Source organism: Lepisma saccharinum, chromosome 3 (genome assembly GCF_977018435.1).
Source record: "Lepisma saccharinum chromosome 3, izLepSacc3.1, whole genome shotgun sequence".
NCBI classification, from domain to species: domain Eukaryota; kingdom Metazoa; phylum Arthropoda; class Insecta; order Zygentoma; family Lepismatidae; genus Lepisma; species Lepisma saccharinum.
The window spans coordinates 88,059,339-88,073,166 of record NC_139231.1 but is presented as its reverse complement, the minus strand read 5'-3'; the positions used below and the strand labels follow the sequence as shown (position 1 = coordinate 88,073,166).

Here is a 13,828-nt window from a genome sequence, read left to right as displayed (position 1 = left end):
CTCTAATTCGAGTAATGGCAACTAAAAACATTGCATCTCTTTGCTAAACTGTCCTTGCACTTACTTTCTTGATCTTCAGTATCACTTAAGGAGATTTCATTTGAGGCATTACTTCAAGTCGGTTACTTCTCAAAAGAATGAAAATACAAGGAGTTGTGGACTAAAAATGTGTGTATGTGTACATTTTTTGTGACACCCTGTACAATAATATTAGGGATGGGACCGATTAATCGGTACTCTATCGGTATCGGCCGATATAGGCATATCGGTGTATCGGTTTATCGGTAAAATTACCGATTATTTTACCGATCCGATATATCGATAAATATTTGATAATTTAGTGCAAAATTCTGCCATTTTGTTGTAATTTTTATGGATAATCTCCATGCCCTAATTTATAAAAAAGTAAATGTCTAAATATGCAATTTCTTTTTCACTGCAGTCACCTTGAAACACATTTATTAAGGAGGTCAATGAACCTTTCAGGTTCTTCAAGGACCATTTCTAATTTTATATCGGATCGGTAGAATATCGGTTATCGGTATCGGTAAATTTTATATCGTTACTTTATCGGTATCGGCCAAATTTTCATATCGGCCCATCCCTAAATAATATACTAAAAGCACTGTATTCACTTTATCTGAAAACCTGATTATTGATGTTCTATTGATTTTGGTGGCCACTGCTACCACTGTAGGAATCTGTTGCTTACTGTAGTAGCAAGTTTACCTGGTGTGTCAACAGAATAGGTGAAACCGGCAGAGGCGCAACCATGAGTTTTTGTCTTGGGGGGGGAGGGGCAAGTAGCAGGATAAACGTAGCAATAATAATAATATTACTAGTGGTGGTACTAGTAGTAGTATCAAAGACGTTATTATCCTCGTAAATTACGCAAAAAGGGGATAGAAGCCAGTGCTAAAGCATTTGTTTGGAACAAATGATTTGAAATAATTTTTCAACTTGTTCAATTTCACATTAGCTAATAATGGAAAACAAGCACACAAACTGTATTTTTGAATGGCAGAAAATGAATGATAACTGCATTCCAAAGATTATTCTTTTTGTACATATAGCATGTATAACTTTCATGTACAAGATATGTTTTACACATATGCAACATGGAGCGACATAAAATAAGAAATACATATGCATCATGGTAACACTAAATTGTGTACATATTCAAAGTTTATACAACACATATTATTTAAATCCATTACAGAAAACAATTATATTGCGAGCGAAGTGAGGAAGATAATTTTTTGATCCAATTTTTGCAACTGAAAACAATATTGATTTAATAGGATGCAAATAATTTCACGGGACTGAAAAAAGGAGGTATTGTGAGTGAAGCTTGCAATAAAATTTTATGAAATGTATTTTTATTTGAAATCTAAATAAAATTTGAAATCGAGGTCGGCAATTGCTGCTCTGTGTCCTGCTACAGGTGCCCTTGGCTGTCAACGTTTGCCACTCCCCCTCTAGAATTGATTTCCATCGAGGGGTGGGGGGCAGTGCCCCCACTGTGGTTGCACCATTGGAAACCGGAACCCCACCGAGCAGTAAAGCAGCTATTGCTACGTGAATGGTGGCAGCTGCCATCAGAAATTGATAGAAAATCAATAATCAACTTAAATATTTGCAAATGGTCTGTTAGTCTCCAGTAGTTTGTTCTTAGTATATAGTCTCCAGTGCTTCTCAAACTTCTTATTTGTATTATTGAAGGCTGAGGGATTCACATCAGAAACTACCATCTTTGGAATTATAAATGTGATGGTATGTCAAGGTAAAGTACTCCCTTGTTCTGAGCAGAAAGCTGATGTTGCATGCAAAAATGAAGCTCATGATTCCACTAATAATTCCATTGAAACTCATGATTTCACTAATAGATGCTTGCTTTGTGTTTCTTAGGTTGCTTCACATGTACTGAGTGAGCAGACGTGCACCTTGATTGAAAGCCTAGTCTCATCTTTGGCTGAAATAGCCGGCATGGTGAACATACAAGCCACAGCATTTAAGTTGAATGGGGATTTGCGAGCACTTACATTGGTCCATAGCTCTGATGTCCCACTGGCAGCTTCAGAGGAACTTCTGCCCATGCTCACTCAGCTCCTCCTAAAGACAAAAAGTGCACAAAAACAGCCCACAGAGGGTGAAGGAGCAGGTCAGTGTAATGCTACCATTACTTTATTTAAAATCTTCAACTGTTTTAGAAACAATGCATCTTCTAGACCACATGCCTTCTAGGCATGCCATATCTTGGTAATTCATGGAATGGAATGTCTTGATACCAACTTTCACAGTTATAACTCATTTGGCTATTAAATCAGTATTGACTGACCCTCGTACATATATTCTTTATGGTCCCAATTGACCAAATGGGTACAAAATTTTCCAGGATTTTATATTTTTCCACATTTTAAGTTTTTTCACCCGAAAAATGTAATTTTTTAATTTATTGTTTTCAGTGACTCACTGTCTTCATTCACAGAAGGTTGTTGATTGATATTCTCATAATTTTATAATAGACTCAGTAACAAACTGTAAGATTGATTTTGCCTAAATTTGGAGTTATATGTATATTAGTGTAAGAAGTGAATTTTCATATCCATAACAGTTGTAATTAAGCCTTACGATATTGAAAGGTTCGCGAAAATTGTAACTTAATTAGAGATCAGATCTAGGATTCTGGCACCCCATTTCAGTGCTCTGCTTTGGCTTGATCACAGTTGCACATCTTAGATCTCTGTGTACCTTTATTGTCCATTCTAGTTAACCTGCTTCTTTGGGTTCTTTTTTTTCTGAATCAGTCTCTCAGTGGCTGGTAAAAAGAGTGAACAATAATGAAAAATGTTAATACATACATCACTGTATTACTTTTACAAATAGTCACTACTTAAATTCAGACACTTTTTGAACAAGTTCAGTCACAATTAAGTGTCAGCCTTTTGGTGTTCCCATTCCTGAATTTCTTGCACACCAATTGCTCATGGAACTGTCACTTATAATGTTATCACCCCTACCATGGCACAATGTAGGACAAATCTTGCTGTGTCCTTCTGCTTGCAGAAAACAACCACACCATGGATCTCAAATTGGCTGGCAAGATTAGCAATGGCACACAACTAAACAAAATGGACTGCAAGTTGGTGGTTTCCGATTGCTGTAGCCAATGAACCATATCACTGTGGCAATCAGTTTATTTTTATCAGCCAGTCAGAGGTTGATTTTGAAACAGCTGTTGTATATTTTTGTATTAATTGCACATGGAACATTTTTAACATCATGGTGTAGCATGAAAAACACAGTTAAACTTACATGATATAAGCCATTGACCTACAAGCAATGGAGACAATGGTCCACCAAAATTAATAGTTTCTTAAGAAGGAACCAACACATGGAGAAAAAGAAATCCTCTCGTATCAGGTACATTTCCCATATTAAGAATGGAGATGGAAAGTGATATTTTTTCATTGGCGGGAGATTGTGTATGAAGAGTTATATAATACACCTTGTTTATCGATAGTAAGAAAGTGTCAGATGAGGTTACTAGGATGACATGACAGAAAAACCACTTGTTTCTAGGTAACTAGTATAAGAAACAATGTTTTAAACTGCAAGTTGTTTACTGCATATGTTAATAAACTTGATGCATGTGCAAGCCATTTTATAAAGGTAGGTGTAATTGGGATAGCACCTTTAATGTACCAAAATTTGTAACATATATATAAAAAGGTACTTGATTCTTACAGAAGCTGCACCTTCGAAAAGGCGGAAAATGAATAGTGAAGAGGAAGAGGAGGGAGAAAGTCCAAAGGCTGGAAGTTCTGCTGGAAGCTCCAAAGAAGGTGAAGAGGTCTCTCTGCCTTCGTCCAGTGACACCCCCAATCACAAGTCACAAAACAAGCTGTCTTTTTGTGCCAATTTGTTAGACGTGCTTGAAAAGACAATAGAAGATCTCACAGAAATTGTGGAAAAAAAGGAAAACTAACTGCTGCGTGCACAGTTGGATGAACTGAATGTTATTTCCCAGTGCATGTGATCAAACTTAAATTCCATGTAAGTTGGTGGGTTGAAAGGAACTTGTGTTGTCTTTCTTAGTGTGTTCGTATGCTAAGGAGTCAAATCAGTATTGTTCTTACAGTTTGAAGTCAGACTGTCTTAACTAGTCTTAATCAGGGTGTTAATCCTTTCATACTCCTTCACTTTATAATAAAGATATTTAGATAGATAGATATATATATGTGTATCATGCATCAATAAGTGCGAGTGTACAATTTGAACTGTGAGTGTATGTAATCATTTTCTTAGGACAAGTTATGTATTTGCAGACTGTTTGTGTGTACAGATAAGTTATTGTTTGTTACATTCATGTATAGAGGGAGTGACTGTATGTGAGAAAAATGTAGTTGTACATTGTTGCCTTTTCCTTGAATATATATATATATATATATACACACACATACACACACAATATATATATATATTTTTATTAGCATTAGGATATAGGAAGGTGGCTTCAGTACTTTCCATCAGAACAACTTCAGGCAAATGAGTGAGTGAGTTGGGGTTGCTTATGTGAATCTCATTTGACATGGTCAGATTTTTGAAAGAAGAAACTTGTGTGCGCTTTATGGAAGTTGCTGCATGCAAACCACATTGAGTTCATGGTCTTCACACAAAAGAATAAGTGAATAATTTTAATTAATGGCTGTGGATTAAATCTAGAAATTTTCTTTAGTATATAAATGCATGTTTCTATTTCTCATATAAATAAAAACATTTATAATTGTTTTGGAAAATTGTGTGATTTAATTCTCATACATTCTCCTTTGCTATAAAGAGTAAATTTTGTAGGATTGGGCCAGATAAATCAGTATGCTATGTTATTGGTCGATATAGACATATTGGTTTATCTTGTAAAATAGCATTAATTTTGCTGATTCTTTCTTTGTTAAAAAAAATAGCCTTTAATGTAGTATAAAATTTTGCAATTTTGTTAATTTGTGTCAAGAAAAATCTGAATTCATATTCCTCCAGATGATGATGATGCTTTGTTTTACTAAGGCAAATCATATTGCAGGTACTTTGTTAAATACATTAGAAAGTAAACCATTTTATAAATGAACATTTCCAATTTTAAGTTAGATTGGCAGTATACTTGTTATCAGTACTTCATGGTATTGGCAAAAATAAAATTACATCAGTCATTGACATTTGGTGGATAAAATCCATATTAGAAATAGAAATGAAGGAGTCTGCAATTGGTGACTATACCAATCTATTCGACTATTTCGACTATTCGACATTTAATTATGTAATATAATTTAAATATTTTGAATGTAAGTAAATTCATATTGAATGAGTCTACATATAAAATTTGAATTAACAAAAGTGCAAGTTACAAGTTATGAATAATAAGACAAGGTGATTCAGAATTGTTGTTAGGGGTTTCAGGGTCCATAATTTTCAAGCCGGAAGCAGCAGAGTCGACGTTGCTTACAGAATGTGAAGGGGGTGTTATGTCCTAATATTTATGACATAAACAGAAATAAACATCTTAATATTGGAACTTCATAATTAAATATATTAAAACTTGTAACAAGGTGGATTAAAACTTAAAATCATCCATAAGACACATAAACAAGGTGCATAATCGTTACTATGCACAGATTATTACATTGGACATAGCTGCCAGTTTACCATGTACAATAATGCATTTTATAATACATATCAATCTTCTCCCCTTCCATAGAAAACAAACTTGTGAGGGGTAAAACACTCGTGTCCTTTTTACTCTTTGAGATTTCCTTCTTCTCATCGAACTACGTCCTAGACCAAAACTATTCCCTTGCTTCTTAGATGAACTAGTTCCTGGATCAAGATTATTTCCTCCCTTCGAAGACGAACTGGTTCCTGGACCAAGATTAATTCCTCCCTTCGAAGATGAATTGGTTCCTGGACCAAGTCTGCTCGCTTCCTTCAAATATGAGCTAATTTCTTGCTTCGGAGACGAACTGTGAGCATTGTGTTCTTCACTGTCGCTTAATGCCTGCCGATGCATTTCATTTTTAATTGGAGGATATAAATATGCATGATATGCACTATCGTCATATTCCTTAGGTCTTTCTGACTGATTTGAATCTTCTCCTGTTTCATGAAGAATCTTTAAAAATGAATAGTGTACATTCGTGTATCTGCCACTTTCTACATCTCTTACTTTATATACAGCAAAACTGCATCTTTCAATAATTCTCCTTTCCAATATATCATTCTTTCAGGGCAGTAATAATATACTTTACTTCCAATTGAAAAGCTCTCACATGCATAATGAACATTTTTAGTGTCATCTTTAATGATTATATTACTTGCAGTGTCATAAGAAAACATTGATGAACTTGGAGATGTTCCAGTTGATGGCAATGGAGTATTGTTATGCCAGTGAATTACTGTACGCAGCAGTGATTCTACCTCAGTATTTAATTTTCTATCATCTCCCTTTGGAATATCTCCTATGAGGGTTAAATACCTTTTCACGGTATTAACCTTTCTCTCCGCTAAACCGTTCCCGTTTATATGGACATGAGTGCTTTAACTCAATGCCCAACCTTTGACAGAACATCTTAAATTGTTCACTTGCGAAGGATTGTCCATTATCTGAGACTAACTCTTTTGGAGAACCAAGTATGTAAAATTGGCTTTTTAAATGTCTAATTCCTTCCTGAGCCGTTAAATCAGAACATTGCCAAACATTCAAAAATTTCATGTGAGCTTCAACACACAACAGGAATAAATAACCTTTGAAATAGAAGTGATCAACATGTACACTTTCCATGGGTTGTGATGTCTGTGTCCATGATATAAATTGTCCTTTTGCTGGAGCTCTTACATTCGCCTGACAAGCATCACATTTTGCAACAAAACTTTCAATGTCAGAAGTCGTTTTAGGCCAGCAAACTAAATCTCTGCAAATCTGTTTTAATCTCACTACGCCACTGTGCAGACCATGAATTTGAGTCAGAAACTTGGATCGCAGTGTGTCTGGCAATACAATTCTATTTCCCCACATCAACAATCCATCTTCTGTTGACAGTTCCAGACGTTTCTTCCATAAAACTACTTCTTCCTCATTGATTTGTGGATCAATTCCTCTTGGCCAACCATTCATGATGGAAATTATTACTTTAGAGAACAAAGTATTGCTTTTTGTATGCTCCTTGATCTCAGATATGCGTAATGGTTGTAACTTTTGTTCTAGATCTGCATACACTGTCAAAACAAAATCTGATTGCAATTCTTCAGGTAGTGGTAATCTTGACAAAACGTCTGCTATTTGAACCTTCTTAGAATACACTATTTCATAATTCAGAGATGCCATGAATATTTTGTACCTCTGCCAACACGCATTGTGTTGCATTGGCACTGGTGTATTCAAATCAAGCAATGATTTGGCAGTCGTTGAGTCAGTGTATATTGTAAATTTTTGACCTGCCAGATTTAAGTAAACATTCTTAACTGATGAAACAATGGCTAATGCCTCTCTTTCTCCCTGACAGTAATTCTTCTGAGCAGATGAAAGTGTAGCTGAAAAACACGCCACTGTTCGATGTTCGCCATCTATCTTGTGCTCTAATTGTCCTCCCAACACCGTAGCAAGAACTATCCGTTTCTAGGATTATTTCTTTTGAAGGATCGAAAGGAATTATAGCAGGTGTCTGAACAATCTTATCTTTAACAGCCTGAAATTCCGATACACATTGATTAGTCCACAACCATTTTTCGCCTTTCCTCAGTAGTCTATAAAAGTGTGGTATTGTAGATGACAAGTTGTGTAGAAAATGGCTTTCAAATGCAACCATCCCTAAAAAACTTTGTAGTTGAACCTTATCCTTTGGCTGTGGACTTTCTAAAATAGCATGCACATGCTTTTCACTTGGTGTGATTCCATTTGCCGTAAAACGTCTTCCTGAGTAAATCACTTATTGCTCTAGGAATTCAGATTTACTTAAATTGACTTTAACAATAAAGCGTTCCAGGACTTGTTTTGTTCTTAGGAAACATTCTTGTAGCCTATCTACAGAAATGATAACATATCAATAAATTCTGCAACTCTTTCCAATCCTGTTAAAATTGAATCAATTACCTGTGTGAAAAGCTGAGACGAAACATTTGTACCAAAAGGTAAACGTTGCATTCTGTACAAGTGAGAATCACAATTTAAACACAATATGTTTTGAGAGTCTGGATGCAAACTTACTTGTAAAAATGCTGACCGTAAATCAAGCCTGGTGTAGTACTTTCCTACTTTAACTTTTTGTAAAATATCAGAAAAATTTGGTAGAGAATACACTAAACCATCGGTTTGAAAATTGACCATTTTTGAGTAATCTACACAGATACGTATACAATTATTTGATTTCTTAACTGGCACAATAGGACGTGCCCATTCGGAATGTTCTATAGGAGCTATAATATTCTGCTTACACATATTATCTATTTCTTGTTTTATTTGATCTCGTAATGAATATGCTATTCTGTGCTTTCCTGAACACAGGCCTGGCATTCTTCTGTAATGGTATTGATACCTTGAAATCTTTAATGGGTGTACTAATATCCTCATTAAAAACTTCTGCAAAAGATGTCAGCAATTGTGAACGACAGTCTTCAATATTCATTTGTTCTAAATTACTTGAATTCTCTACCTCGGCTTTATGTTTGTTCAGAATCATGGTTTGGCTATTTTGCCCTTGCACATTTGATGTTCGTGAACATTCACCTATATCATCAATCCTTTACTGATGTACCTTTGGAGTATCCATTATGCCTGAATGCTGAATTTTCAAACAAGCATCTGGTAGCGAATCTTTTGATTCTAGACCTAAGCAAGCATGTGTAGAATCTTCCTATTGAATGTAATCAGTTTCAGGAAACTCATTTAGAAGTTTGCTGCACCAATCACAAAAAAATATGTTCATTGCAGCTCTACTAATTAATATATTTGTATTAATCTTATCGCCAACAACAAAAGGCATCATGTACATTTTGCCATGATAGTAAAGTTGTAAGCTTAATTGGCACAATCTTTCACCTGATATCGACGTATATGAATTTAATAACGGACTCAGTGTGAAGTTGCCTATAAGATTAGTTAATAAATCTTTGGAAATGAAATTAGCAAAGCTACCAGAATCAACAATAGCTTCTAAGGATTGGTCTTGTATTATAAAATTAATGTACAAAGGTGAACGTTCATTTCGCAATGAAATTTGCTCAGATGCGTGTTGCAAACTAGAAATAGATTTGTTTGCTTTTTATTGTACATTTGTTGCGTGTTTCTACTTAAGAAAGTATATGCACCATCTTCTTGCACAGAGAATAAGCTATTTTGAGAGTTGTATTCTCCATAACTATTACCTTTGGTATCTAAGTTACTGTTTCTCATTTCACAATTTCCCTTATACATAGTAGATAAATTGACTGTGGGTACGTTCCATTTTTTATTTCTTTTGAAACATGCAGCCGAGAAATGTCCTTTCTTCTTACGGAAGCTGCTCTTTGAATGTGCAACCTAACCTTGCACAGTGCTTACATTTTATATCACTTGCCTGATTTTGCCGTGATACAAATTTTTGGCTAAATGCAGTTTGGAGTTTAGATTGTGGCATCCCTTTGTATGCATTATTTGTTCCGAATCTTGATTCTCTTGTATGTTGTTGATTCTTTGAAAAATGAGTTTTACCAAACGAATTGTTTGTACTGAATTTACATGAGCCTTGTACCTGTTTGCTTGCACCTACCAAAATACTATTTTGGTTTACTTTATTTGTACATATTATTTCATGTTGAAGTACTACATCACAAACCTTTTTGAATGTGCTGGGCATGTCTGACAGTAATCTATCTTTTAGCATACTGTCGGGAAGTCCAAACACGAGTTTCTCTCTAAGACGTGTGTCTAATTCGTCTGTTGTAAACTCACATGTTATTGCAGCAACTTTTAAGCGATTTATCTACGATGTAGCTGTCTCACCTTGCTCTTGCGTTATTTGCATTTGTTGAATCCATTTATTAACTTGTGGTACATATATTTTTCTCAATGTAGCAAAGAGTTCCTCCAAGGTGCAATCTTGTGGATCTTTTGGACTTAATCTGTGTTCCAGCTCTTGATATGGTAAACTACCGATTACAGAAATAAGAGTAAACACTCGTTTCCTTTCTTGTATATTGTTAGCCTCAATGAAAGCCTTGAATCTTTTAATATACGAATTTATATCCTGTCTTGGGTCATAAGCCTCAAATGCAGGTATAAAACTTAAGTGTTTTTCCATACTGGCTCACTTGGACTTACTTACTTTAATCCCATCCTCGTTGCCATTTTGTTATGTCCTAATATTTATGACATAAACAGAAATAAACATCTTAATATTGGAACTTCATAATTAAATATATTAAAACTTGTAACAAGGTGAATTACATTATTAAAAACTTAAAATCATCCATAAGACACATAAAAATGGTGCATAATCGTTACTATGCACAGATTATTACATTCGCCATAACTGCCAGCTTACCATGTACAATAATGCATTTTATACTATATATCAGTGACTCAAAAATTTTATACTTTAACCTTTAGCAGACAGAAGCCTTTCCCACACGCATAAGTGTATAGCCTCTCCAGATGTGAACTTCAAGTTCACACTTTTCAAACTTGCCGTGATGTACCAAAAAACGTAGCTCGAGAACTAATTGTTGTAGAGATATGTATTTTTTTTTTAAATCACGGGCTCTTAGTGAAGGTGAAATTTATACATTTCAGCTCCCAGTAACAAAACGTAAAAGAAGAAAATCGAAATTTTGCACTAAAGAAAAATGTGTCTGCATGCCCGTGGCTACCACAATAGACCAAAGTGAACAAAAAAATTAGTATGTAGTATTGGTAAATTCCTACAACAATGCAAATTGCATTAAAAATGGGCTCATACTACTTTGCTGGAGTTCGGATATCTCTTGTTCTGCAAAAATGCTGTGCAACACTTTTGTGGAGTTTAATTATTCTGTAAGGAATGCAAAATGCATGACTATTTAATTTTGCACCAACTTTATGTGGTAAAAGTAAATTACATAATTAAATTATAGCTATTTTAATATTCACATTTTAAATCAAAACTTTAGTGGACTGATGTATGATTGCAATGGAATATTTAGTAATATTTATAAATATTCCTAATAAAACGTTTAATAGGACTGGCCCAATACTGATGCCGATGTATCTGTATTAGCGAGTACCACTGGTATCAGTTGGAATTTATAACTGACTGAACTGACCGATACTTTTCCATTCTAATTATCCTTAAAATTGCTAAAAAATATTTTTTTGTAGTACCACTATTGTGTAGAGAAGTGGATTTTGTGATTATATAACCGCAATTTTAATATTCCAACGTGATTAATGTTTCTAAAGCAAACTCTGGCAAATTGAGTGTTATATTTGAAGTGGAAAATTTACATGTTAATATTAACCCTTTCTCTACCAAGTTGGAATTCAACATGTTTTCCTTGCAGATCAGCATGATAATGTATGTTGTCAATACCATGCCAGGAAATCACATTTTGTTTCAAAATATATTTATTAATCATAAAATACACTCCTCTCAAAAAAGTTTGGAATATTGTTATATTAGGCAATAGGTGATAGGCAAGATCTTGGAATTCAACAACACATGGTATCTGTCTGCTGGATGTGATCATGCTTTCGCCTACATATCCCACCCTGCCTATCACCTAATCGTCGCCACCTTGTAATCAAGGAGCCCCGGGTTTGATTCCTGGTGGAGGCACATAGTGGTTCGGATCCTACTTTAAACTGCAGGTTCAGTCCCGATTAGCTTTACTGTGCATCAATTAAACTTAAAATACCAATCAATCAAAACCTATCGCCTAATATAACAATATTCCAAACTTTTTGTGAGGACTGTGTAAAAGTATAGAACATGTATTAGAAGAAGCTTGTGTTCTCACTTGCATGTGCTCATGTATACAGTCACGGACACTTCTGGGTTGTAACAATCGTATTAACTTTCAATGTGATCTTTACAACCCAGAAGTGTCCATGACTCTACAAGTTCACATCTAGACATGATTCTCTTGATAGGAAGGGGAGGGGAAATGATATTGCACTCGAAGAAGGGTCATTTCAAATCAAATCATACAGAAAAAGTAAAAAATGGTATGCACCATCTCAGATTTTTTCAACTTTGCTACATTTTCCCCTCATGTTATCCTTACAAGAAATGCAATTTTTTAACATTCTCAGACATTTGTCACCTTACAAAAAAAATGGAATTTGGCATTAGTTATTTCATGACCTCATTACTACTTACTGGTTAGAATTTATTGAAAATTTACACTTGTCGTAAGAAATAAGCAAACTTGCTTGGAAACACAATTTTATGACAATTTGAACCCCAAAATTTTTCTCTAGAGTTAAAGAAAAATGTTTAAAAAATATAGGAGTCGGTTTCAAAGTGGATTATCACCAGGAGTTCCACTTTCAAAATGGATGAAAACTGTTAACAGTGAAAGCTTAATATATATATGCATATTAACAAGATCAAAGTTCATAATGGAGAAATGTTGAAAAACAAAACTACACTTTGTCAACCCCCTCTACTGTGGCAAGTAAAGATGGAAACACTGAGTTCCTAAAATGGCACCATAGTATTTTACTCCTTTTTTAAGTGAATGAATTATTGTAATTACAAAAATTTAAATCAAATATACAGGATGATTCAAAAGTTCGGCACCATAGCACAATGTTACCAGTGCAGATAGCTAAAAATGGAAAAATTGTTGGGTCACTTCCTAACATTATTTTCAAGTTCCTAAACATTGTTGTCAACACTGTTTAAATCTTGTATTTATTTGAAAAACTAACACTTACATCTACAAGTCTAACATCTGTCTGGTTCTAGTATTTCACGTGCATGTTAACCATATTAAGTACAGAGTTGAGAAGACAGGTTTCTGTCTCCCACTTTGAAACCCATGGAAGAAGCAAAATAAAAGGGGATGCTGATAAGTTTTTAGCTTTACCTAGAAGAAACAAGATGTGGTAAATGATGATGATGAAGTTTTTATTCAACATATTCTCCGTGGAGAGACGCACACTTGTGCAACCTTTCTTGGAACATTCGAAGACCTAAAAAAATGTCTTTGGATGCTCCTGAAACCACTCCTTTACAGCCTGGATGTCCTCAGCAATGGCGCCAAACTGGTATTTTTAAGGGTGGTTATCCGAAGGGGAATATGGTGGATAAGTAGTTGTATTTGCTATAATATAAACCCGAGAAATGATGAGCCCCCCTCAGGCAGATTTGTCTACACTTAAAACAAGCTCAACATGCCCATATGAGCTTTTTGCTCAAGTGTGGAACCCTGTCTAATCCAAGATTTTTGTAAAAATGCCCCCGGGAATTTCCTGTGAAATGATGAACCCCCCTCAGGCAGATTTGTCTACACTTAAAACAAGCTCAACATGCCCATATGAGCTTTTTGCTCAAGTGTGGAACCCTGTCTAATCCAAGATTTTTGTAAAAATGCCCCCCGGGAATTTCCTGTGAAATGATGAGCCCCCTCAGATTGATTTGCCCACACTTACAAAAGTTGCATCAGCCAGATTTTTGTCCATAAGCTTGTTAAAAATATGCCCTTCTTGATATTGTTTTGGATACACCTGAAATTAAGCCAAAAACCCACACCCACCCACACATATTTACTTCCGGTTTAAGTTCAATTGGATACCAGGTTCAATTTGTTTATCTCATATTAA

The 13,828-nt window shown here is 34.9% G+C and overlaps 2 protein-coding genes across 2 annotated transcripts in view; one reads left to right on the top strand and one right to left on the bottom strand.

Moving 5' to 3' along the window:
• LOC145985896 (DNA repair protein XRCC4) overlaps positions 1-13,828 on the bottom strand; it is a 44,516-nt gene that overhangs the window by 3,349 nt on the left and 27,339 nt on the right. The window lies entirely within an intron of this gene.
• Positions 1,907-4,785, top strand: LOC145985895 (uncharacterized). The gene is made up of 2 exons (XM_083120030.1): positions 1,907-2,161; positions 3,750-4,785. Exons 1-2 carry the CDS (start codon positions 1,987-1,989, stop codon positions 3,986-3,988), a joined length of 414 nt encoding a protein of 137 aa, XP_082976156.1. The 5' UTR covers positions 1,907-1,986; the 3' UTR covers positions 3,989-4,785.